This window comes from Alligator sinensis, unplaced genomic scaffold (genome assembly GCF_000455745.1).
Source record: "Alligator sinensis unplaced genomic scaffold, ASM45574v1 scaffold672_1, whole genome shotgun sequence".
Lineage (NCBI taxonomy): Eukaryota > Metazoa > Chordata > Crocodylia > Alligatoridae > Alligator > Alligator sinensis.
In genome coordinates, this window is record NW_005842830.1 from 418,931 (window position 1) to 445,135 (window position 26,205).

Below are 26,205 nucleotides of genomic sequence, written 5' to 3' on the forward strand. Positions count from 1 at the left end.
ATTTCATCTTGGTTAGTCCAATGACTCACAACCGGGGTGATGCACCACCTAGGGTGCCTTGAGATCTTTTGAAGGGCACCTCAGGGTGCTATGCAATGCAAACACTGTTAGGTGTGCAAATGTGATTTACAAGATAAACTCAGAGATTTCAAACATCAATTCATAATTTTAAAAATGTTCTGATTTGTTGTCGTCTGCCTGAGTTCTTTTCAACAGAATTGCTCTATTATTTTTCTGTAGTCAAAAAACAAGGAAAAACTAAGAGCTGGAATTTTCTGAAGGGTGCCTTGAGCCAAACTTGGGGTGCCTAAAGTCTGAAAAAGTTGAGAACCACTGGGTTAGTCATTTATTCAACACAAATGGGCTATTATTGACTTCCCTGCTACCTAGTGGTCAGGCAATGGAATAGCAACTTGTGGTAGAAACTCTCTCGAGAGCTATCTGTTCCCTAGAAGCCAAACAGCACTAGTTTATACTAAGAAGACTTTCAATACTAAGAAGACGTTACCAGTAAAAACTATACCATTACAGCTTTAACACCAAAGTCTTCATAGTACATAAATGCATCTTATAACAACAAAGGGAGTTTTTACTGCTATAGTTAAACCATCTCTGCAGACCAACGACTCTTTTGCTAGTCTGATTTGGATAGCTACAGTGGAGTTTCCTGAATCAGTTGTGTTGGCTGCAGATGTGATCATTATAATTTTTTCACTGAACTATGATGGCTAAATCTTATAGTAAGGATGAGGCCCTGGTCCTGGACTGCCCATCAAACATATCATCTAGCAAAGGATACCACACATTCACTCTAATAAAGATCTAGAAATAGGGTGATATTGTTTAACACTAGACCTGGCTTCCTCCCCTCTTTATTAGACCAGCAGAAAAACCGTAAAGGGAAGGATATATATTTAAAGTGCAAGTTTGGATTTTATGTATTTTAATCTTGTGGCATTGGCAGGTGCCATCAAGCAGAATAATAGTAAAAGACCTACTGTAGAGATAACGATAGGTAAAGCAATTGCAGATATTGTGCAGGGAAGCACTAATCATCACTATCTAGGCATAAATAATTATAGGAAAAAAATACCCCCACTCAGTTGCAGACAAGAAAAAAGAATCTGATTATATTGAGCAAGTCAGGAAATTGGTGAGTATTCCTATTAAAAGTGCTAAAGTAAAAGCTTTTGGGTGAGAATTAGTTCATATAAACCTATGTTGAATCCCCTTCAATCTCTGTCTCACACTAGGTATCTGATCTGCCATAATCTGTGCCAGATATGTATGGCTATCTGTATGTACCACTGCTGGGCCATCTGCAGAGCTCGCTGTTTTCAATTTCCTTTACTTGCAGTGAGTTCAGGACATGAGTGTATTACAGAATCCCCAGCACACTGACAGAGTATTTTATTTTTTTTATTTATTTTCAATTTTGATGAGGCAGTTTAAACAACCCTAACCAGTCATACTGAGATTTACTAATATGAATTCTGAGCACACAGCCCTAGTTTTTATGTTGATAATTATAAAATTGGATAACTACCAACACACGAACATAAGCAAGCTGCAGATATTTCATTTTCATCTCATGTTCCACTGCTGATCAGTCTGTTGTACTGCACATGCTGTGTATTTGCTTTACATCAGATGAGCTGAGAGGAGGGCAGGGTGAACTATTCACAAGTAACAGTATGTTAGTTAAACATAGCCCTTTTGTCTTCTATTCTCAAGTTGTCTGCAAACAGTTCGCTATTTTCATGATTTTTTTTCCTAGTGTTTTCAATTATTGCACAAATGTTTTGGGTGGATATAAGTCAATCTGAGATTGGTTTGTGAGCTGTTAGCAACAAGTATTGTTTTAAGTATTTAACATTCGTCATTCCCTGAATTGTTTTGATTAGACGTGGATCTCAGATATGTTTCTGTCACTTCTCCAGATAAGCATAAGTCTAAGAACCAGTTCTCTAGAGTGCATGTTGATTGGACATTTCTTTTCTATGATATTAGCTTAATATTTGTTTTAGTGTACATTCCTGTAAATACATTTTAAAATATTCACAAAGAAGTGAGAAGAGAGTAAAAAACCAATGTGTTCTAAAATTTAAATGCTCTCCAATTATTTTTTTTTTTAAGTGTCTAGTCAGCTGTAGTTGATAGTAAAAAGGACTTTTTTTGATGCATTCTGTAGGTCAATTTAGAAGATTTAATTTCCCTTATCTGCATTCTCCCCTTAATCCTTTGAAAATGGTGTTAAATATCAATAGGATTTGTTTGATCCAACACCAGCCGGTAAAGTTCAGCTGCTTAATAACTGATAAAGTATTAAAAATAACTTTTTAAGGTCCATTGATCTTTTTGAGTAGCTACCCTATTTGCATGGTATTTTGTGTTTTATTGTACACGTTCAATCAGCAAATATGCATAATCTAGCCTCTACTCAGAATAGGATTGTTCACAGGCAACAATTATGTTAAAAGTCCATTTTTTTTTTTTTTTAGAACTGGTATCAGTGCAGGTCTGCATGTATTTGAGAAGGATCCTTCTATATGGAAATTGAAGAGAATAGGAGAATTTCTTTTTAAGATATTATTGGAAAAACTGTATGACCAAAGATGTGATACACTGAGAAAAAGAATATATGGCAGCTGATGCTTTAATATTCTTTACACACCCAATCTGAAAATAAAATTCAGTAGGAAACCCTTCTATCAAGCTTATTATAAAATCCTTTTGAGTCTGAGCATATGTCTCTTATGAAGTGGTGATGGTCAATGGGAAATGTGAATAGAAACTGTATGCGCCTAAGGAATATAAGATTATGGGTTTTGTGAGGGTACAGTATTGCCAAGTAGAAGTGTGAGGTTATACAGCTGAATGTGTTATATTATTTTTATATTTTACACAGACTGCATATTGACATTTCATCTCTACCTCACTGATTTAATAGGTTTGTGAACAAGGCAAGGTACAAACAGCTGACTAATGCACAACTCAGTTTCTGCTGCAGTGATTTTATATTTAATGAAAACAGAATCACCTCCTTGAAACTGGACCTCATTTGGTGACAAACGTGACACAGACAGAAAATACTGTAGCATGCTTTGAATATGTTCATGTAACCAAAACTGTAAGAAATGGTAGAATCATAACTCAGTACTATTGAGTCTTTAGACTGTTTGAAACCATCTTGTTGAAGTGATTTTTTTTGTACATGAATTGCATTCACACTAAAAATGTATAATGTATTAATTTTATTAATCACCTCCCATAACAAATATAGGGGTGTTAGGAAAAACATGTGCAAGAGAAACATGGGTAGACTGGAGGGCAGACTGTGGCCCAAAGACATGGGGGGGGGTCCTGATTTTTCTGCTTTTTGTATTTTCCAAAATCCCTTGCTCTTTCAACTTCCTTGCTACTACAGAGCATTCCATCTGAAAGGGCAGTTCTGCCATGAAAGCAGCACCCTCATGTTTAGTGTGTGCTTCCTGCCTGCATTCACTCACCTCTGACTACTGACAAAAATAACACAACTGAACCAATACCCAAAAGAGAAGGTCAGCTGGATTCTGCTCTTTATATGAATCACCAGCAGACTTAGTTCCTCTTAATTGCATTTGTGCAAAATCATTGAAAGCTGTGAGACTACCCAAATGTCACTGAGGCTTAATTTGTCCTGCAGAGCTTTTGTTATTAGCACTGGAAAACAAGAAGAAAACAAGCTAGTTTGACTCTCCTTTCACACCTGGAATTTGCAGGGCTAGCAGTTATGGACAAAGGTTAACCTGCATGTGGAGGGTGCAGGAGGTGCTGGTGACGCACCCCTCCTTTGGGTGCGTCACACATGCATAATTATTTCTGAGCCCACTGCCTGGTCAGTGCAGGCTCCTGCCAGAGCTCTGCATGTGCAGTGAGGGTAGTGAGTGATGCCACTGTTTTCCCTCCCCCAACCCTGCTGAATTCCTTGGCGGGGGAAAGGAGGGAATAAGCATCACCCCCTGGGCTCTGGAGCCATATGAAAGTAGTGGCTTTGGCCATAGCTCATGGTGATCAGCTGGTGAGTTCATAATGCCCACTCCAGAACTGTAGCAGAAGCCCAGTGCTGACCACTGCACATGCAAAGCACAGCCAAAAGAGGATGTGGCTGCAGTCACCTTGGTCCAGTGCTGGATCCGCTGCTGGTTAGGAAAGATATCTGTAAACTGAACATGTATTGTGGTTTAAGACCACTTCTTATAGCAGAACCACATTTCAGGATGACCACCATGGCAGTAAAGGTTGTGAGGGCATAAAGTTGTTTGGTTTACTACAGTGACACTATGGAAGGTCCCTTACTGCAGAGCTAATACTTTTTGCCATATGTCAGCATTTTAAACCATGGTACCAAAATAATCTGAAAAAATAAAAATCTGGAAAATAAATCTATATAAAACTTTTGCATACCACTCCATTAACAGAAAGCAGCTGGTCTCCCCTCTTGAGTCCTCCATGTCTTTCTGCCACCCCTCCAGGAATGATGCGAGAAATATATATAGGAGAATTCTGTTCCTTTCCTCCCATCACGTTAAAGCCCAGGCCTTCATCTGTCTTTGGCAGTTCAACCACTCGAGGATGTGAATGCCCCTCACTTGCTGCAAAAGCAGCAACAGTTGCCTGAAAGAAAAGACAATGATATGGCTGTATAATGAGAACATTGTTAATCCCTGTTTGTGGTGTAGGAAGAATTAATTAATATGAAAGTACTATTTTGAAGTCCTAGCATACCTTTTTGTAAAAGCATTTTACAAATCTTAAGTTCCATTTGCCCCTTTGAAATATGTTGGTAAGGCTAGGCACAGATGATAAAAGTGACTTGTCTAAAGTAATTCCAGCAGCTTAGGGATGCAGTTGTGCACCCGGTACACAGATGCCACCGTGACTTGTGGTTGCCACTGCCACCTTGTGACTGCCAGCAGCAGCTGCTTTTTATTGCTTCCTGCCCCACTGCAGCCCCCAAATCGACACCTGTGGTGTGTCCAGGTGCCTGGTGCAGAAGCACTGCTGGCACTGCCCTTGCTATGGTACTGGGTCACCCAGGAAATTACTGACAGAACTACAACCAGATCCCAGCAGGCCTGATTGCCAATCATCCTGTATAACCACTCTAACTTCTGTACTAAAATGGACTGTTGTTTTGCAGCAAAGTATTTGCTTTACTGCTGTGCAAGACAATATACACTTTTTCTTCTGTGCTTTTAGTGGATATATAAACTGGATGAACTGCAATGTTTATTCTGCACTCCTTCTCCATGTGTATGGGATTTATTATTTCATTTTTCATTAAAAAAGAGATTCTAAAAAGGATCTTTTTATTTACTTCTTTTATATTCTTAGTAAAGTTTTCCCCTTGAATTAAGCAATGACTCATTAATAACCATTGGAATAGCAGCAGAAGTGTGTATCTGGTAGCTTTCTTTAAACTAGGTTGGTTTGGAAAAATAAGCTACAAATATTTTGGATTTGGAACTATAAATTAATTAAATTTGTTCTAAACATCAAAAAAATGTCAAATGTTGTAAAGAATGCGTCAGGAAAAGAAAACATTTCTCATTAGCTGTTCACTAGCAACTGTCTTTAATTATGCACTCTGTTAAAGCACTACATTAACATCAGAAAAGTTGTATCAAGTTTTCAATATATCCTCATAACAGAAATTATTATAGCAATTCTGCAATGTGTTAATATTTGTTCAGCATTCTAATAAGATTTATGCTTAATGGAAGCTAGTGGATGTTGTGAATATAATGGATCATTCTCAGTTACATGTACTTGTTCATGCAAACCTTGTCATCATGCATACATTAAATGTCAGACATGAATGCACTGTGACTAGGAGAATGCAATGCAGACAGCCCAGAAATAACCAGGAAGTATTGCGATATTGAAACATTGCTCTGTAACCCTGCTGTTCTATATGAATAAGAAATGAGAATGGCAGATACTATTCAGAATTCCACCCTCACCCTCCTTTGTTATACCACATAGTAGTATGTTTTGGTATTTACCTAGAGATAAACAGATAATTCATGATCTAACATAAACCTTACAAATCTACATTGTTCATTTGAAGTTTCAATCAGAAAAAAAGATTTAAAAAATCATAAGAAATCAGCCTTCAATAACACTAATTCAAGACAAAGAATGAAATAAATTGTCTAATTCAGGAAAACTTATTTCAGTTTATTGTACAGTAGGCTAGTTAAACTAAAAACACTGGCTACTCTAGATAACACTTTTCTCCAATACTGTATTTTAATCATTACCTATTTTGGGGGCCTATTTTTAAACAGTAATCCCTAATGCAAACTCACAAAGGTAAAATCCTATTCCCATTCAAGTCAGTGTGAGTTTTGCCATAGTGTTCATTGGAAAAAGGACTAACCCTGAAAACATCTTTTTTCCGGTAAAAGTTCTGGCTTTTCTAAATTATTTTTTCTGAATGATATCCCTTTTATGAAGGAAAGGCTAATCTTGCGCACCAAATGTTAAGGGATAGAAGTAATTCCCTGTTGGACCTCCTGTCTGAAAGCAATTATTTTTATCCATAAAGTGAAATACAATACATATCATGTATTTGAATATAGATGAGATGGTTTCATTGATGCAGGGGAGTCTGTACATAGCTAACATTCACTTTTAGCAAATGGAAATACCTAGGGCCTGTTTTTCAGAAGTGATGGGTACCTCCATCTTCCACTGACTTCAAATGGAGATACAGGTGCTCAGTTTCTCTCTCCAACTGACACGCACAAAATTTAGAACAGACCACACAAGTATAGGGATGAACCTTAAAGGAAATTTTTCAGTAAAAGTATTGATGTTTCAGGTATTATTCTACAGAATGAACCAGTAGATTTGTTTTTCCAAACTGATTTTTTCAGTAAACCACCAAATTCCATTAAATCATTCTCTTTTCTTAAGCTACAGAAGCAGCATAAAGGTTAAATTTTCCATTGTGATTGTTACCTGGGAAGTAGCACTGGTTCTAGACTCTGGGCTGCCACTGATGTCTAAATTTTCTTACAGTGTACACACGAATACCTGAAACACACACGCGCACAGTCAGTTACTAGGTAACTTTGGTAACACAGATCTCAATAGCTGCACATGTCCTACCTTTGCAGTGGCCCTGGCACGGAATTCTGGGCAGCCGTTAACAGTTATGGTTTCATGCATATATTGATATACCTAAAATGTTCACAGAAACAAAAAAACAGTTGTTATATTAACAAAACAAGGAATTTAACTAAATTTACACCAGGGAGGATAATTTTTTTCCATCATAAAACTATGCACCCCAGTATCACAATTATAGAACTGTACATTTGTTACCCTACAACTACATATGGTTTCCTTGCAGTCAGAAACTTGTTTCTCATGATATCTGAAAGTCTCTCAATCTCTGGTGCCACCATTTTCCACACCTATGACAGCCATCTCCAATTATACCAACAAATAACCTCTTCTAGGGCACTTTTACACATGGAGGACTGGTGCCACCTTAGTCTGCCCCCCGCTGCAACCAGCCAGCGACCAGGGTCCCCTGCAGCCAATCGTGCCAACTGGGAAGCGGCTGCAGCGCTCCCGGAAGTGGCTGCAGTGCTTCACCTGGTGCACCCCAGCCAGCGCTTGCAGGGGAGAGGCACCGACGCTCCTGCCAGCCCTGCCCTGCCCGTCGCCTAAGCGGGGAACATGGCCTGTCAGGGGGTGCACCAGCACTCTTGGGCTGAACGTGCAGCCCCATGCACCCCCTATGCATCACCACTGTTTACACATGCTCGGTCAAGTTCTGATTAGAACGTATCAGAGCAGACTCAATTAATGATACTGCAGTGATTAGAACACATAAGAACAGACTCTATTAAGTGTGCTGCATCATGTCATGTATTCAGCATCCCCACATTTCAAAATGGCAGCGGAAATGCTTTAACTAAAGCTCATTTGACTAACTTTAGTTAAAGTGCCCCTGCCATTTTGAAGTGAGGAATGCTGAATACAGAAGATGCTGCGGACGTTTCAACTAGAGCGGCTCCCAGGGGGCTCCTTTTGGGAGCTGCGTGAATTAAAATGCCAACCCTGGAGCACATGTATAGGTGTCCCTAGTGACTGCCTTGAACTGTATAAATCCATTTCAAAATTATCTTGTGAGTATCTGTGACCTCTGAGCACCCTTGTGGTCCAGGGAGGAAGGAGGTAGAGGTAAAAGACAAATTTCCAAGAAAGATCTGAAGGAGGGATATTAGAAGCAAGTATTAAAGAATCTTTTTTGCTGAGATCTGTCAGTCAGCCATTACTCAGGATGGGGAGTAGGGGATGGCAGTCAGCATAAGGAACAAGAGGGCGCTGGAAACAGTGAGACCCCATATAACCAGATAAGTGGCATAAAATTAAATCTGCCAATACTTGTTTCTTTCTACCCACTCTTTTTTTTTCCTTGTTATATATTTTCTTGTCCCTAAGCCTCCGTTTTCACCCACCCAAATAATACAGATATGACATTTTTTCTTATTATGTTTACCTCTAAGTCTTTGGCCATGGATGGAAATAGGAGGTGATGGAGTTCTAATGCTATGGTAAGAGACAATTTTTATGAACTGGGAGTTGTTGACTACAAGATGTAGTGAAGACTAAGGCAGAAACAGGAGAAGGAAGACTTAGATGTTTACAAATTGCGCTCCCCTTCAGTGACCTTCAGTATTTATTGCTTAGGATTAGAGAAGGTAGACTCTCCTGTCTTTGCAGATGCCCTGTTTAGGGCCTAGAAATTGGGATTCACAGGCTGCCTAGCAGGACAGAAGGACATTGCTTGAAACAGAAATGGTGAAACATAGGTCTGGTTAGAATCGCTAAGAGCCCCTCTCTATAGGAATTCAGTGTAATTTCTGCAAGACCATATTACACAGCAATTGAGTTCTGTATTTCTTTTACAAAGCCATAGGATTTTCTCAATTCTTACTATTTTGAGCAAAAGGCATAAGCTGAGTCATCTTTTCCCATGCAAATTGGACAGAGAATTGCTTTCTTTTGTGTGTTGCCTATTCTGAAAGAAACCGTTGGTCTCTAGCGGTTTCCAACTCTATAAGGAAAAGCCTACAAAATGCCTGTGCTGGATCAGATATGCAATGGTTTTGTATACAGATAACTTGTTTTTCATACAAATGTCACATTGATTAGATGATTAATTTGTGCTTACAAATGCATAATATATTTTATATTTATACTATACTAAAGATAAACGGTTGTATTTCTAATACGCTGAAGAAAGATAGAGGTCAAGTTTAGAGAACCTCCAAAGTGCAAGACACTTTCTAAAAGTAGAAGATTGATTCTATCAGCAGCATATAAACAGTACAACAACAGTTCAGAAAAGTAGTGTCTATAGGGATGAGACAAATAAAATGTACAGGCCAAAACATATTGCTTCTCTATGCTTAGGGGGAAATCCTAACCTTATTGAAGACAATGCAGACATTCATATAATGTGAGTCTACTGCAGCCATTTGTTCTTAATCTTAAAAACCAAAAATCCCGGGAAAACCAAGTATAGAGATGACTGAGCAAGTGATTAGTTTGAAATCACTTTTGCTGGTGTTAAACCAGGTATAAAATGGATTAAACCTAACCAATATTGCTTCAGGTAGCTGTTCAGTACTATCTCTAATCATTATGCTGTAGGAACACAAGATTTGTCACACCAGATCAAATTGTTATTTTGCTACAGTAATGCAGTATTCTTTATAGTTGTTTACATCTGTACAAAGGGTTTGAACAGAAGACCTTATGGCCCCTTTCATCCCTGGCACTAAATTGCTTCAAAACCTGTAATGTACCTAGCCAATTATATAATCATGTATTTTCTTAATACCCTCAGGCCTGCTTTTGTCTTTAAGCATGAGATTTGATTATCTTCATTATCTCTCCTTGTACAGCTACAAATGTTGTTGCTAGCCACAAACTAGCAGCGTATATTTGAGTTAATCAACTAGTATGGCAGTGAATTGTGCTGAGAATTAGCTAAAATACCGTATTCCAAATTCAGGAACATTTCCTGACAGTGTATTTAAGATATTTATTATATAGTTTGGATATGACAAGTGGCAGTGGATAATCATACACTCAGTGGTTATCAAGGTGCCTGTGGCAGGCTGAGGTAGCAATTACATAGGTAATTAATTTGCACCTTGGTGAGAGAACAGTATGTCATTGAGCTAAGTTGGACAAAACTATGATGTAAAGGAGGAACTTAAAAAATCTGAAAGGATTGGAAAGATTTTAAAAGATAGCATATTTAAAATGGCGTCTTCTAAAGCATCATAAGCATTACCAGGGTGATCATAAAATCTGTAATATTTATTTAAGTAAAAAACCTTTCTCATGTAGTTTGAACACTATCACTACAAGCAACATATGATGTTATTGTTGAATACCAGCTTGATACAATAGTAAATCCAATTTCCATATTTGATTGTTACATAATGTTTAATATAATTTGAGACTGAGGAGAATAAAATATACATCTAAATTAATTTTGTATTATTAAGTTAAACAGCAATGAAAGGATTAACTGTACATGTCCCAATAAACCCTGTAGACTTTCAGAGGGTACTGATTACCCATTCAAGTATCATATACAAAACATACAGGGGGGCCTATAAATATGTCCATCTCCTTAGCTACATTATCTCAGTACCAATTTAGGTATTTAGAGATGTGTTCTGCACAACGAATCCATCCTGTTGTCTTTCTTATATATACACATAAACTGAAAATGTTTTTTGTTCTCAAGTTAATGAGATCATTTTTTAAATTCTCACAGATGAGAACAAAGCTTTTGGTTCAACACATAGTATGCATCAAGGAAAAGATTTTATAAAATCTTTTTGCAAATCCAAACATACGTAATAAAACCTTCCGATGAAAGACTTTTAACGTACTGCTATTCTTATAAATTCAACAGGATTTTTTTCTTTTTAGAATGTTTTATGATTCACTATTGTTATAGTTGCTTAGGCTAGATACAGACATTCAAAAAGCACTAGGTGAAATCAATCCAAGTTGCACGATTTTCTGTAAGTGGCGTAGTTTAGATCAGTAGCGAACAGAACACACATTTGCCCTTTGGTGAGAGGAGGTAGGAAGGGGAATGCAAATCCTAAACTGGATTCTACTATTTTTAAACCAGTCTACGTTTGCCAAACTTCTGTTCTGTTATGGGTATAGACCAATTTCCAATCACTTATACCATTAAAAGTGTAATGTTCTGTACGTGGCCTTAGGCAACATGTTCTATATAAAGATGATGACAAAGGTGCGGCTCTTTATTTACAAGTGCCTGAGGGAATCTTTAGGGATATTTACGGTAACAAGAGGCTTTGAAAATAGTGTCCTATGGTGACCATGACAAACAAATCAGTGCAAGAGAGTCTGTGCCATCTCAGATCAATTTAACATGTCGTGTCTTGTTTTGTCACTTCAGGGTGGAAAAGAAATGGACTATAGTTGTTCATGAATTTTCTTCCATCCAACAGAAATAATATAAATGTTCAGATAGAGCAAGAAATCAATGCTTCTAATTTAAATTAAAACACTTATCTTTGCATATGAACATAAGTATCCGTTCCAGGCATTTTCTAAGTAAAGTTGTAGGACTGTAGGCAGAATATTTGCACTGACATAGACGTGAACTGTTAACTATAATGAAATATCGGCAATAGAATGCATAGTAGTTGATATCAAATCATGTGTATATATATGATCATTTATTTAAAAAGAAAAAAATAGAATAAAACCTAGTCAGGTACTGTCAAATTCAGGGGTGTAATAGTCTTACTAGCTTGTACTGACCAATATGGCATGCATATTAAATAGAAGCTTTAATTTAAGAGAAAAAAAAGTAAAATATATCACACTTCTAATTTCTTTTGGTCTGTCTCTCTAAAGAAAAGCTTATAAAGCCAGATATATACCCTACAATATTGAGCCCTTAACCCGAAATCTCAAAATGAGCATCATAGTAGCTGAAAAGGGCTATTTGGAGGAACTGAGGGATCTCTTAATTGAATTGTAAGGAAGCTGAAGAATATATTTGCAGGAGCAGCCTGGAAACTGGGTGCCTGGGGTTGTTTGCAATTTTATTAATACAGAGAGTCCCAGGTAAAATTTTAGTATTTCAGACTGAAGAACTACAATTGTAAGGTAGGGTTATGTTTCACACTTTGGTTTAAAGTGATGTCTAGCCAGAACTTCTGTGTGAACTTGCATGAACCAAAATCATGATGTATGTTAGTGTTCATTCATAGTTCTAATTTTTGGTATAAAGCCTTTAAAGCACTTAGCTTTGTTTTCCACTTTCATGCATCACAGCAAATGCAACTCTTCTACAACTCTTAAAAACACTTTGTGGACTACACATGCACTTTACCAATGCACAGCAAAGCATCACCATCCACATGTGTGCAATTATTGTGCAGTAGCTTAATTTAAAGTGCTGTTTGCTAGTACCAACAGATACAGGTATTAGAAAATGGCACTTTGTGTGTGTGTGTGATATCACATGAATATGGACAGAAGCTATTTTGCACAACTCAGAATAGGGGACTGAGAGTTCCAGGGGGCGCTTTTTTGAAACTGTGTAAAATGTTGAGTGACCTTGCTACCAAAACATTCAGGGTCATCTAAGAATGGTGTGGTTTCCACTATGCTGCATGCCCTATCATTTTGGAATTTCATGGCAGTGAAGTGAAAAGCTTAAGTACTCTTCTTCTGCAAGCGTAAATATTTGTCACTTGAACAAATGGTGAATTGGTATTAGGAATGTTATGGGTTATGATTATGGGGGACAACCTTTTTGGCAGGTGTGCTACAAATTAGCCCCGAGTGTCACTTTGATCCCCTTCCCCTGTCTCATCTCCTACTGTTCTTTCTGCTCCCTGCCCTGTGCCCCCTACCCAGTCTGCTGCTCTGCTTTCTGCTTCCTACCCTGTTGGCTACGTGCCACACATAGAGCCTGCCTGTGCCACTTATGGCCATTTGTGTCACAAGTTGGCCACCTCTGGTCTATGACACTGGTTGCATAATTCTTGTGATAATACACATGTGCACTAGGTGACAGTACATATGTGCACACACATGTAGTCCAAGATGAAAATAACTTCCAACTGTGCCTTTTAAAACACACTGAAACAAGTTCTCTTTTAAAATGGACAAAACAAACGCATACCCATGAGTACAGTAAAGCGGAAATGAATGAAAGAAACTAAATCCCTGCAGGGATATCTGTGATACACTGTGAGAGTTTACAGGATGTAGAGAACTAATATTACAGAAATTGTTTCCTGCAGCTACTGAATTCAGAGAGCTCACAGGGAAAAAAAAGTTTTTAATAGCTGACTGACACTGTCTTAATTGGCCATTTATATCTGATCAAATACAAAGCACATGGTCATGGAAGGTTGCAGGCATTTTGAACATTTTCATATGATAATCTTTCATTAGTTTGTAAGAAGTTTTGTGTTTGTATCAGGAAAACTGTTAGCAATGACTCTCAAAGACAAACATCTGCGTGTTTATCACAGCTGTCAGAACAATCCCCTACCATGCCGTCATTCTGCCTGGTGTAACAGCAATGATAACTCATTAAAAAGCTCAAACCTGTAAATGAACTAAATCTCATTTAACTTCCTGAAATGCTACCACAGTTTTAATTACAGAACACGTGGAAGAAATAGGAAAATATAAAAGCTAACATTTATAACATGAGGATATTTTATTAAAATGTTTCTTTCAGGGAGGGAAAAGAACTACGAAAAACAAAAATGGATCTGAATCTTAATGCGTTATTTCACTTATATGAAGACAGCAAAAAAATAAATGGTTCAGGGATGAAATATCCTTTAAAATAATTTAAGGATAAATATTTTAATTTAAGGTATCACACTTTTGGAGTTATAGCCTTGATATTTGGTTTGAATTAGTGTTGTTATAACTCTTGTAAAATACTTGACAGGTATAAAAGATGGCACAGATACAAAACAAGACATTTGAGTTAGAGCACCGCTGTTATTAATTTGTACCTTGGTAAGTGTCCTTTTTCCATGTGCATTCATGTCTCTTACTGTACTTGCATGTACTCTCTGCGTAAAACTGTCAGGCACAACTAAGAGAGAGACCCAATTATACCCTCATCTTGCTGTTGGTTTGGGACTATACACTGGTGTGCGTGGGAGGGAAGGGAAAAGGAGCATCAGTACTGCTGTGAAAGGGTGAATTTTAGAGAGAATTTTAGAATAGAGAATTTTGTCTTCTGAAATCCTGCACCTTAAAGACTAACTGTCAGGAGCTCATAGGAAGTGTGAACAACCCCACAAGAGTTGGAAGGGAGGGGACAGTGGCCTCTCAGTTCCTCCTGTGCTAGCCATAAGGGCATAGCAGATGCACCAAGAATGCATGCTGTCATGTCATCTACTTTGGCATGCTCTCTGACATGCATCAAATGAGCCAAAATTGTTCCTAGTATTCTGGAAACGCTGTATCCTAGCAGCAGTGTCCTCCTATTTCTTCCTGCAATATTGATTCTGATGGGAAAGGTATGCTAGAGATTTTAATAAGCCAACTCAAATTGCTTGTAATTGTAATAAGATTAAACAAAATTAACAATGAAAATACCCATTAGGTCATTTGACTTATTTTTGTGTTCCTGGGACAGATTTTCTTCAAGTGCTCAGCACACTCCACCCACCTGAAGTCAAGGGAAGCTTTTGTACAGCAACTCTTAAGGAACTCTTAAGGTAAGGTTCAAAATAGTTAAATTCTGAGCACCCAAAATTGGTGGCCTTTAAAAATAAATACTGGCCTGGACATAGCTGCTTTTTCTGCATTTATAGAAGTTAAAAAAAAAAAGAAGACAGCAACACTATGTGATCATCCAGCTTTCACTGGAGCACTTCTGATCTACAGGCCATAATTTGGGGAATGGTATTTCTTAACTTATTCCCAATAACTGTTTGGTTGAGGAGTGTTCCAGGAATCCATAAATAGTTATTCCTTGCACTTTATCAGTAAGTATGGGCTCTGGTGTTTGTAGTATGCAGACAATAACAGCTGTACTCTGAATGTAAACAGCTTTCTCAAAGCCTAGCCAAAATCAGCACCTGGATGTAGAGGAGCTGGCCAAAGCTGAGCCCATCATCCTATTAGTTGAGTACATCCCATGCGTTACCTTTTTGGTTTGGAAGGAAGCAAGAGAGAGTGAGATTGACACGGTTTCTATTTTGAAATATTAGGGACGCATGTGGATAAAACAGAGTTAAAATACGCAGATTTAGACTCTACTTTTTCTCTTTTTGAGAAGAAATTCCACACCTAAAGACTGAAACCTACTTCTAAGAATTGCCTTAAAGGTTTTAGAAGGTGAGAGTAGAGAGCCATTTAAGGGTCTTTCAAGGCAAGAATACAAGTCTATATTAATGCTGTCCTTGACCCTTACAGTCCAACAGGCTGCTGGAATAAATATTTCTCACCAGTTTACCTGGCTGCTGATCTCTCAAATGAGGAAGCAGCAGTTTGAAAACCTTTAACAAATATTCTTTTTTCTCCTCAGAGTTTTATATAATCAGATATGATATGACAACAATAAATTGCAGTGGTAATGTGGAGAAAGCAAATGAGAAGCTAACTTGTATATCCAATGTTCTATTAGTGCAATTGTCCATGAACGTACATAACTGCAGAATTAACAAAATCAAATTAGGACTATTTACTAGAATTCTAACAAATACATACAAGGAACCTAGCTAAACAGTAATGTAAGAAGAGGGTAGTGTGATGTTACTGTTAAGTATTGCAACCTTTTGGGAATATTGCAATTTATCTTTAGAAGAAAGGAGGCGCACAGCAGAAGAATAACTACAGAGGCTGACCACAACTACAAGTAAATGTATAATTAAGTCATCTCTGACACTTGAACTTTAATTAGCCCGAAGCCAATGAGGAAGTACTGATTAAAGATCAATGATATAATACGGTCTCCATTTTGGGTGTATTTCATTTGTGTAATCAATGTATTCTAAGCTGCAAAAAGTGTGATAACAGCAGCTGTTTTAAATCTCCTGTAGTGAAGTCATGGAAATTATGGGGACATAGTAATTGCACAGAGGCTTAATAATGTCTCCTCTCAGATAATGCTTGGGCTGCCTAGCATATTCATATAATTGCTATTAATGAAGGCCATCTGCCTAGTGGCAAGGTAATCATTCCAAAATTTCCATTTGTGCCATCCAATGTTTACAGGCAACAATGTAAAACCACATCACTTATACTAGTAAGGTTGTGACACAAAACAATGCCATTCTTTACAGCTGTATATTGTCATTTAGTGTAATTTCCAATTAAAGTTCCTGTTTCATCATAATGGGGTAGTAACATTAATTGTTCAAGAAACATTATTTTTGTGGTATTTTTTTATTTATAACCCAAGCCATTCCAGTTCCATAACTTTCTAAATGCTGAAGGGAGGAGGTGGATTGTCTTATCAAATTTGGCTAATTTTTCCCTTGCCTCACATCACAGACAACCCTGCCAACTATGGGAGGGGAAAACAAGCCTTTCAATACAGACTAGGGATACTAATCTTTAATCATCAGGTACTGCTGAACAAAGTTAATGCCAACTCCCCAGAGAGAAAAATATAAAGTTTTAGTTGAATTATTACTATTTAATCATTTATTTCTGTGCTGAATATATCATGTCTACAAAGAATCATTAACTCCTTGAGAACTCTAGAAATAAAGGTCAGACAAACCTAGCTGAATTTGTCTTTTATAATTCTATCACAACACACAACTGAGGAAAGGCCAGCAGTTAGATTAAAATTATGTTCTCACTAGAAATTCAATCCTATATTTGCTGAAGTGCATAAGTTTATTAGACAAGGATCTTTGGGTAATACGGTATCTTTTATTAGACCAACTACATAGTTGGTAAAATTGTTCTTTACAAGCTTTTGGGCATAAACACTCTTCTTCAGGCATAAGGAGAATCACTAAACAATAAGATTATTGTTATGGATTTTAGTGTTTACAGAATCATACCTTTTACACTGGTACAACACCACAAAATTCAAGAGTGATGCTCTATTTCAAATGTGAATGTGGCCCAGACCAGGCTTAATTTCTAAAACCCAAATGCTGAAATTGTACATATAACATTCACTGGAACTATTTTTAACACAAAGGTTCTAATTAGCTTTGGTGTAAGCATGTGAAAAATCTCACTGATTTTCAAGATTCCCCCCCCCCACCCCCCCCCACAAAATCTGTCATTTTTTGGTGTGAAAGGAACATCATTTTAACCTATTATTTCTGCTCTCTTTTTAGCTGGTAAATAAGGGTATGAAATGAAAGTGAACAGCTCAACTTCATAACAAGTTTTAATGTCATATGGATTTTTAAAGAGGTTTGTTACTGTTTTATATACACAATTAAAAGAAGGCATTTATGTTTCTATACATTTGTGTATTTTAGGATATTTCAACATGAGATGGCTCTTACCAAATAAGAATGTGTTATTTACCGTTAAAACTTGAAACTATGAAAAGACTGTTTAAAATGTGTGTGTTAAATTGTGTTTTTCTTATTCCTTATTGACCTCCAGGAACAGTAGATATGAAATGGTGAAAAGGGGGAGCAGCAGCAGAGCTCACTGCACACACAAACCAGAGGTGAAGTGGGGTGTGATGGCACCACCACAGCACCTGCCCTGGATATGCCCCTGGTTCTCACTTATTAACAACCTTGCTAAAGGCCCATTGTTGCCACTTTTACTTATGCTGGCAAGTTTACCTTCAATTTTTAGCAGGTAAATGTGGCAAAGGGGACCTTAAATGGGGTTTCATACTAAAATTAAAGTATAGTTCTATGCTGAAAATTGTACTGCTTCATCTATGAATCTTTTCCCTATGTATATTTAAAATTGCATCATCTTTTTGGGGGGGGATTTTGAGTGCATTTGTGAAAATGTTGGCTCTATTGCTATAGAGCCAATTGGATTGTTTTTTCTCACAGAAGAAAAATGTAATTCTGCTACCAGCAACTGGTAAAAAAGCATTTGCACCAGTATAACTGAAGACCAAACTCAAACATTAGTGTTGCTACAGGTGTCAGCTGGGTGCATGTGGCTTTAAAAAAAAAACTATTAAGGTACAGAGAGTTTCTGTTTCGCGGAGCTAACACTTGAAACCATTACACTTCAAACACTTGGGGGGAGGGGGAGATAAATCCCAAATGTTAGAATGCTTATCTGAAACATACAGATAAGGGTTGCATCCAGCACCTTATTGTTATCACTTAGTATAACCTTACCTAATCTGTACCCTAACCTAATCTTAAAATGGCTACCTAACACTTGCAAACACATATATCAAGGTGAAAATAGTATATTTTATTAAGACATTTTAAGCCAGCCAGAGAAAAAGATGATACAATAATATCATTTATACGGAGAAGTACTGATATTATTGTGTTTGAAATTACTAAGACATAAAAATGAGCTATTAACTAAAATAATTCAAATATATTAGCCAGAAATAGTGAAGAACACAGCCTTGTTACACATCCTTTAAAGGGAAGATGAGCACCCCTTACTGAATTCTAACCTAACATATTTTAACATAGATTTTTTTAAAACATATTTTAAATAAATCAAGTTAGTGTGTTGACCCTTCTATGAAACAACATGCTGCTACACTAAATAATTCCATGCAAAACACTTAGAAGCAGCAGATTTGTTTTCTTCTTATACCTACTTCTCCTTATAATAAGTGATTGACAGTAATCCAATCTTGCAAAAATGCTATCAGCTGATGACCAAATGTTTTGGTAGAAACTGTAAAATAACAGAATAATGGATGGATATTTTATTTTTTCTGCCTCATAAACTAATGGCCATACCCCATTCGAATCCATTAGACACCTAAGTGCACTCCTATTCCACCCTGCTCAGTTCCATGAAAATTCATTTATGCATATATTTTGGTAACATCTTGTCTAAGCCTTAAGACTGACTCGCAGGAAAGCATCAAGCATCATGTACTTGAAGAGCTGCTATAAAGAACATGGGAAACACCTATTCTCTCACTAGAGAGAGGAGAATGTGGACCAATGGCTTGAAGTTGCAACTAAATTTAGACTGGATCTCAGGAAAAAACTTAATTGTTAGAATTGGGAGGGAGTGGTACACATTGCCCAGGGAGGTTGTGGACTCTCCATCACTGCAGGTGTTCAGGAAGAGGTTGGACAGCCACTGGTTGGGATGATGTAGGTGTAGCTATGCCCATGTTCTACCATGGATATTTCTGATGATTCTGGGTGCCCCCACCCTGCTTTCTGCTACATGTATTGGGGTATTTTTAAGCCTCCTTCTGAGGTGTTGGCTTCAGCCAAGGCTGAGGATTTTGATTGGGGTGTGCCAATGCTCCTGCTTGGGACCAAAGTTAGAGACTTCTGGCTGGAGGGTCTTGCCTGTTTGCTCAGAGCCAGACCAACTGTCATATTTGGAGCTAGGAAGGAATTTTACCCCACGGTCAGATTGGTACAGACTGTTGTAGTTTTTGCCTTCCTCTATAGCAGGGGGGCATGGCTCTCTACCTGGGATTTTTTCAGCATATATTGACAACATGTCATAGAAGCAGGACATTAGCAGCCATGGTTCCCCTGCTTTACCTGCAGCAGTTTGGGTGTTGTGTCAGGGCTGAGGGTAGCCTTATGTAGATTTTAGATTATGGATTTTATAGGATGGCTTTCTTAGGGATGATCCTGCCTCAGGCAGAGGGACTGGGGTAGATGACCTCTGGAGATCCTTTTCAGTCCTACTTCTCTATTATTCTATGATAAAAGGAAGTGGCAAGGGGTACGAGGACCCATCCAACTTTTGTATTGCTCCACCAAATAAATAGAGTAGGATTTGGCCATCGATGTTTTATACATTCTTTCCAATCCTGCAACATATGATATTGATAACTGTTGTATATTCGTCCGCTTCATGACTATAGGAAGTTGTCAGCCAGACTTTAGTTTAAATAAATTTTAAACCTTATGAGAAAAATGATTCCACTGATGTTGGCTTTTTTTTGAAGGAGGAAATGAGAAGGCGGTATATATTTATTATCTGTTGTTGTTTAATCTCGCAGTAAAATCTTTGTTTCCACAAGAAAGAAAGGTCTTGTTAACCTGTATCAATAGGGATGCTCACCCTTGACCCATGGGCCACATCCAGACCATGGAGCTGTGTCACCCAGCCCACATGGCTCCCCAAGTATCCAGAAATGTGATGGCAGTAGCAACGTTGATTGCCATTCCCCTGCACCCAAATTTTCAGATACATGGGGAACCCCAGGGGCTGAATAACATCACCCTGCATATTAGATTGTCCCAACACACAGTCAGATGGGCTGGCAAGCCCGTGAACCAACTCTGTGTGGGATCCAGCCAAAAGACAATAGCAATACATATGAATGTATTAAATATTAATATGGATTTTTTTCTAAACCTAAATTTAAATATCTTTTTTTTGCGATAAAGTATTTGTGTATTGCTAGAAGAATGAATAAATGATTAGCACAGCACCCTTAAATTCAAATGATCTTGAAGTAGCATTCTGGATGTCTGTCTGTAGCACAAGACTGCATATAAAGCTAGATAAAAAAAGGTTACTGTAATTCCCCCAGGAATTGCACCCCGCCCAGCCCTTCCACCCAGGAGGGTGGGAGCAAGGTACCCACGCATATGGAAACCCCCAACATACCCTATTGTGCCTTGATCCCACCCCTATGGGCTAAAGGGCCTGCCCAGCCTGCATGGGTCTGCTGCTGCTGCAGCCACAGGGACCTGCTCAGCTTCCCCAGTGTTCAGCTTGCTCTGGGCAGTAGGTAGGGAAGTGGCAGGGGCAGAGCTGCAGCTGGGTGGGAGTGCAGATCATGGGGCTGGGGCTGATGGCAGTGCAGAGCTCAGCTGGGCAGGATGTGGGTGTGAAGGAGGGTGTAGGGACACACTGCCTCCTGGCACACAGCTCTTGAAGGCAGTGGCAGCAGCAGGTGGGGGCACTCAGGGCATTCGGGCCCAGTGCAGGCACTGGTGCTTGGCAGTGCGTGGCTCTGGCCAGTGCTGCATATCACGGTGAGGGGTCATCATCCACCAGGCTGTCTCTATTGGTGGCACTCCCCACATGCATGTGCAGGCTCTGCTGGGCCATTTCTATCACCAGCTTCCTGCCACACATGTGCGGCTCCTGCACTCATGCAGCATTGAAAGAAAGCCCTGTGTGCTGGAGCTGGCTGCCTCCCCTGCCACTAGACCTGCAGGGAGCAGTGCAGGCAACCAGCTCCAGCGCATGGGGCTTTCCTCCTATGCTATGCAAGAGTAGGGGCTGCACATGCGTGGTGAGGAGTGCTGGTGATAGAGAAGGCCCAGTAGAGGCTATGCATGTGCACAGGCAGCGCACCGCCAAGAGAGATTGCCCAGTGGAGGTTGCACCCCTTGCCATGATGTGCAGCACTGGCCAGAGGCACGTGCTACCAGACATAGCCACACCCCCTTACAAGTCCCCCCACCCAGCACACCCCCCCTCACCCCACTATGCAAATACACCTCACCACCACTACACAATATATAAGACTAAGAATTCATTTTTGAGTTATTATGCAATCACCTCTATGCATACTACACAAACAGAAATCATGGCAAAAATATTTTTTGTAATAAAATTAAAATATGTTGTAGTAGGTGTTTTAGCTTTTAGTATATGATTTTTTTTTCCTGGTTCTAAATGGCAACCACCCCCTCCCAAAAAAGGAGCATGTCCAAGGGACGAGGGGAGAGACTTGTGGTGGCAAAGGTCAGGTGTTAGTGGGTAGGACTGTCAGTCCCAAGATACTGCCAGGGGGTAGGGCAACTGTCGAGGGGCAGGGCTACCCATGAGGCCTTCAAAAGCTCACCAAAGCTTGTTAACTGGCCCTCCACCTGAAATAACTGTCTGCCTTTGAGTTGCATTGTCACTGGAGGGATCCTTTGATATCAACAGAATTGTTACATTGGTCTGTACCATGAAAGAGTTATGCTAAAGTTTGGTATTTATTCATGGGAACAATAAAAAAGGACATGACTGCTATCCCCACCCTGCTAATTCAACAAGCCTTTACTCCAATGGATAAGAATGCTGATTGTTTTCAACAAAACAGTTGCAAAAGTTTAACATTAGTAAAGCAAGGTATGTCTCATAATATCATTCACAGAAATGAAGAACTATTTTTGCAGAAACTTTCCAAAACTCTTCAACCTGAGGCAGACATCAGAATTTCAGCCCAGCTTCTGTTATGTAACTGTTAAATTTGGGAGAGTGTTAGTAACTGTAATAGGGCACTTTAACTATGGCCAATGCTCTCAGCTCTCTATATAATAAATTAATAGTTTTGTGTTAAACCTAATAAATTTGAAAGCTTCCATCATAACTAGATTTTTACACTGTCTTAATTGACACTACCAAAGAAGCTTTTTAGTTTAATTTCCCTATAAAAGTATTATATTTAAAGAAAAGGAAACGAATGTCACGTTTAAGACAGTAGGCACAATTACTTAACTGCTCATTCAAAGTCAGTCAACTGTTTAGTAAATAAATAATTATAAGTTTCTTAAAGTGAATATTATTTACTTGGTACAATATAATAGCAAACCAGGTTGTCTGCCAAGTATAAGTTATTTTTACAAAATGCCCCATAACAGCCCTCCTGTGCTGTTACAGATTGTCTTGTTGAGGGCTACTTAGATCCCTTCTTAGTTCACTGAACCCATAGCACATTGCAGTCTAAGCCATTTTCCTGCTTCCTAAGCTCTGCACCTATTTTAAAAGCTGTGTTTGCTTCTGTCAAGAATATTTTCTGCAGATGAATATAAATGTGATAGGATTTCATTGGTGGCACTACAGAGATAGCAAAACTCCTCTTTACAACTTGAGTGTCAAGCTGTGCTGTATAAAGAAAATAAATCTCCAGTGATCCTCCGTCAATTACAGAAACATTTAGCTGGTTAAATGAAAGGACTAGTCAGAATATCAGAATCTTACAGTAAATAGTGTTATTTACAGGTTGGAATTGTTCCTTTAAAAACTGGGCCATTTAAACAGAAACCTTTTTCTGGTTTCTACAATTAATATATTCCATAAAATAAACAGACAGTGCTTATTGCTTAAAAATAAATCAAGTTGCCTATTAAACTAATGCCTGTTCCCTTTTTCTCTTCCTTCTAGCCATCAGTCTCATTAAAAAGAAAAGAGTCTCAGTTGATGCATTGCTACTGCCTTGGTACTCAGACGTTCAGTCCTGCTACCACTGAAATAAATGATAGAACTCTCATTGATTTCAGTACTGGAGGATTAGTGCCAGGCATTAAACAGATAACCCAAAAGGAAACAGAATGACTGCATTCTTTTATACTTTCTTGTCTAAGAAATTGCAAAGCAAAAGCAAGTGTTTATAATGTCACTGCTGAAGCAACATCAGAGATATTGTTTGAATATACTGGAGGATAAAGTGGTATTAAAGGCATGAGGATTCCTTTCACTCTTTGTGCAATTCTGTGGCCGGCAGCATCATCTACCATTTACTGCTTGGAAGATTTTGGGGACAGGGAAAATACTTTAGTATGGAAGGCAAAGCTACGTTTCTAGTTTTCAGCACTCCAGCAAGTTGCTACAACTTTCTAATGTGCAACTAGATGCCACTGCTCATGACCAGCATCACTGGTCTTAAACCCTGGAAACATTATGACCTCTAGTCAGCTGTCTCTTGCTGCGGTTCACAATATACTCCTGTATCCCAAGCACCAAAAGCCACAGTCTTCATTTCCCCTTAGATTAGGACTGCTCTAACAAATTACTAAATATCAGTTCCATACCTCTCTGATAGCTGTACAAAACTCGCTCTGCAGTACTTTTTTTAGGGATTGTAGCTTGTGCACCGGTACCTCCCCAGACTCTTGAAGTTTCTCCAGTAATTCAATTGCTCTGGCAACATCTGAGTAGATAAAAATAGGAATAATGGTCAGAAAAGCACATGTTTTTCATGGAAGATAAATTACTAATGTTCCAAAAAAGCAGCACAATAATGAACGTTAGTATTTTAAGTGTAAGGTCAACTTAGCTATACAGAATTTATTCTTTGTTTGTGCTTACAATTAAAGGACAAGATATGGTTCAAGATAATTGTCTGCACTTTAATAATTTACAAAACATATCATTACATTAGCTTTATACATGCACTGACACTGCTGTTAAGAAATTTGACATTATGTGCATATTGATCAGCCTAGTACGTTATTTTTTAAACATAGGTACAAATATAAACAACTGAGGTACCTTAAGAGAGAGGTTACTGCTCTTTTTTGTTCTGAGGAGAGCAACATAAAGTACAGGGGCTTTCTTTCCACAAGTCTGAGTGAGTTAAGGTATATGTAACAGATAATGGATATGGAACATATTAAATATTAATATGGATATTTTTCTAAACCTAAATTTAGATATCTTTTTTTTTTGCAAGAAAGTATTTGTGAATTGCCAGAAGAATGCAACAAATGATTAGCACAGCACCCTTAACTTCAAATGATCTTTGAAGTAGCATTCTGGATGGCTGTCTGTAACATAAGACTGCATTTAAAGCCAGATAAAAAAATGTTACAGTAATTAAGATGCAAGATTATTAGAGTCTAAAAAAGAGTTTAGCTGTGTGCATGGAAAGATTCTTAGAAATGCAGTGCAGAAAGAATCTGCACGATTTAAATGTAAGGTGTAGATGGATGAAAAAAAACAAACCCTAAGGTTGAGATCTGAATCAAAGACAGCCAAGTTACAAGTCTGAGTGATCAGCAGGATGATAATGTTGTCCACAAAGATTAAGAAAAGGGGGTAGTGGGGAGGATCTGGGGGAAGATTAAGAGCTCTATTTTGGCTACGTTGAGCTTGAAATGAAAACTAGTCACCCAGGAGTGAAGACTGAGATCCAAGCTGAGTCAGGTCTGGATCAAAAAATTAATTTGAATTTTCCTGATTTGTCTGTTGTTTACAAATAATATGGTCTAGTCACGAAGAGTAAAGGAAGAAGAGAAAGAGGTGGATTCTTTTGGAACTCCCACAGAAAGCTGGAACCATGATGAGGAATTCTCCAGTGGACATGCTGAATGAATAATTACAGTAAGAGGAGAACCGGAGATGATGAAGTAATGGAAGCCAAAGGAAGACAAGAAGCATATGGTTGACTATGCTGAAAGCAGCTGATAGGCAAATTAGGATGGATGGTTCTTTTTATGTTTATGTTGGACCTGATCCAAATCCCATTAAATTATGTGGAAAACATTCTTATTAAGTTCTGTGGGATCCTGTTTTAGGAAAATGTTTCCATTTTTGGAAGCGCACTTCAGCACCATGCTTAATTAACTTTAAGCATGTGGGTAAGTCTTGTTGAAATCAATGGGATTTAAGCTCATTTTATAGGATCCAGAATCAGTCTTACAATGATGATTAATAGTATTTAGAAGCAGAGCAAGCTTTTGCCTAGTATTGTGGTATTTTGCAAAAAGAAAAACACGGTAGTACAAATGATAAATTAATACTCCTGTTCATACTCTGACATAAATGAGGAGCTGGTGTGTGAATTTCTGGGAAAAACTGGACACTAAGTTATCATTTCATGACAGTGATTTTGCTTAGGAATAAACAAGCTTATGGGTACAGCAAAGAAAATGCTAATAAGCAAAGTATGAGTCTCTCCTCATATTATAACAACAAAATCACCAACAATAATTTTAACAGTAGATGGTGTGAGAAGTGATAGGTGTGACTTTAAATATCTTTTTTACCATAAAAAAATCTTATTTCATTAAGAAATTAAGTATAATAACTATACTGCATGGGTAGATTAAAAAACCTCATAAGAATACTATCTTAATTATCATACCTGATTTTCTTAATTCAGATTGGTAGTTCCAGTTGGGTTTGTGGTCACACAGAATACAGATGCAAATTCAGAAAACAAAACATGATTAATATAATAAATTTTATACTTCAGAAGCAGGAGATGTGGGGTTTTAGCCTCCCACTATGTTGTGACTTAATGTGACATGACTT

At 38.1% G+C, this 26,205-nt stretch overlaps 1 protein-coding gene and 1 long non-coding RNA gene across 4 annotated transcripts in view; one reads left to right on the plus strand and one right to left on the minus strand.

The window, feature by feature from the left end:
- Positions 1-23,712, plus strand: part of LOC112547961 — a 67,548-nt gene extending 43,836 nt beyond the window's left edge. For 2 of the 3 annotated variants that reach the window (XR_003091747.1, XR_003091746.1), the window contains exons 2-6: positions 14,048-14,118; positions 14,747-14,828; positions 17,415-17,493; positions 17,692-17,895; positions 23,335-23,712. This is a non-coding gene — a long non-coding RNA (uncharacterized LOC112547961). The remainder of the gene's footprint in view (positions 1-14,047; positions 14,119-14,746; positions 14,829-17,414; positions 17,494-17,691; positions 17,896-23,334) is intronic. The other variant, XR_003091748.1, reaches the window with a different exon arrangement.
- LIN7A (lin-7 homolog A, crumbs cell polarity complex component) overlaps positions 1-24,126 on the minus strand; it is a 35,264-nt gene extending 11,138 nt beyond the window's left edge. The window contains exons 1-3 of the mRNA XM_006035397.3: positions 23,982-24,126; positions 7,159-7,230; positions 4,447-4,656 (exon numbers count right to left, since the gene is read on the minus strand). Of these exons, the coding sequence (XP_006035459.3) occupies positions 4,447-4,656; positions 7,159-7,218 (270 nt within the window). The 5' untranslated portion in view covers positions 7,219-7,230; positions 23,982-24,126. The remainder of the gene's footprint in view (positions 1-4,446; positions 4,657-7,158; positions 7,231-23,981) is intronic.
- Between the last annotated feature and the right edge of the window lie 2,079 nt (positions 24,127-26,205).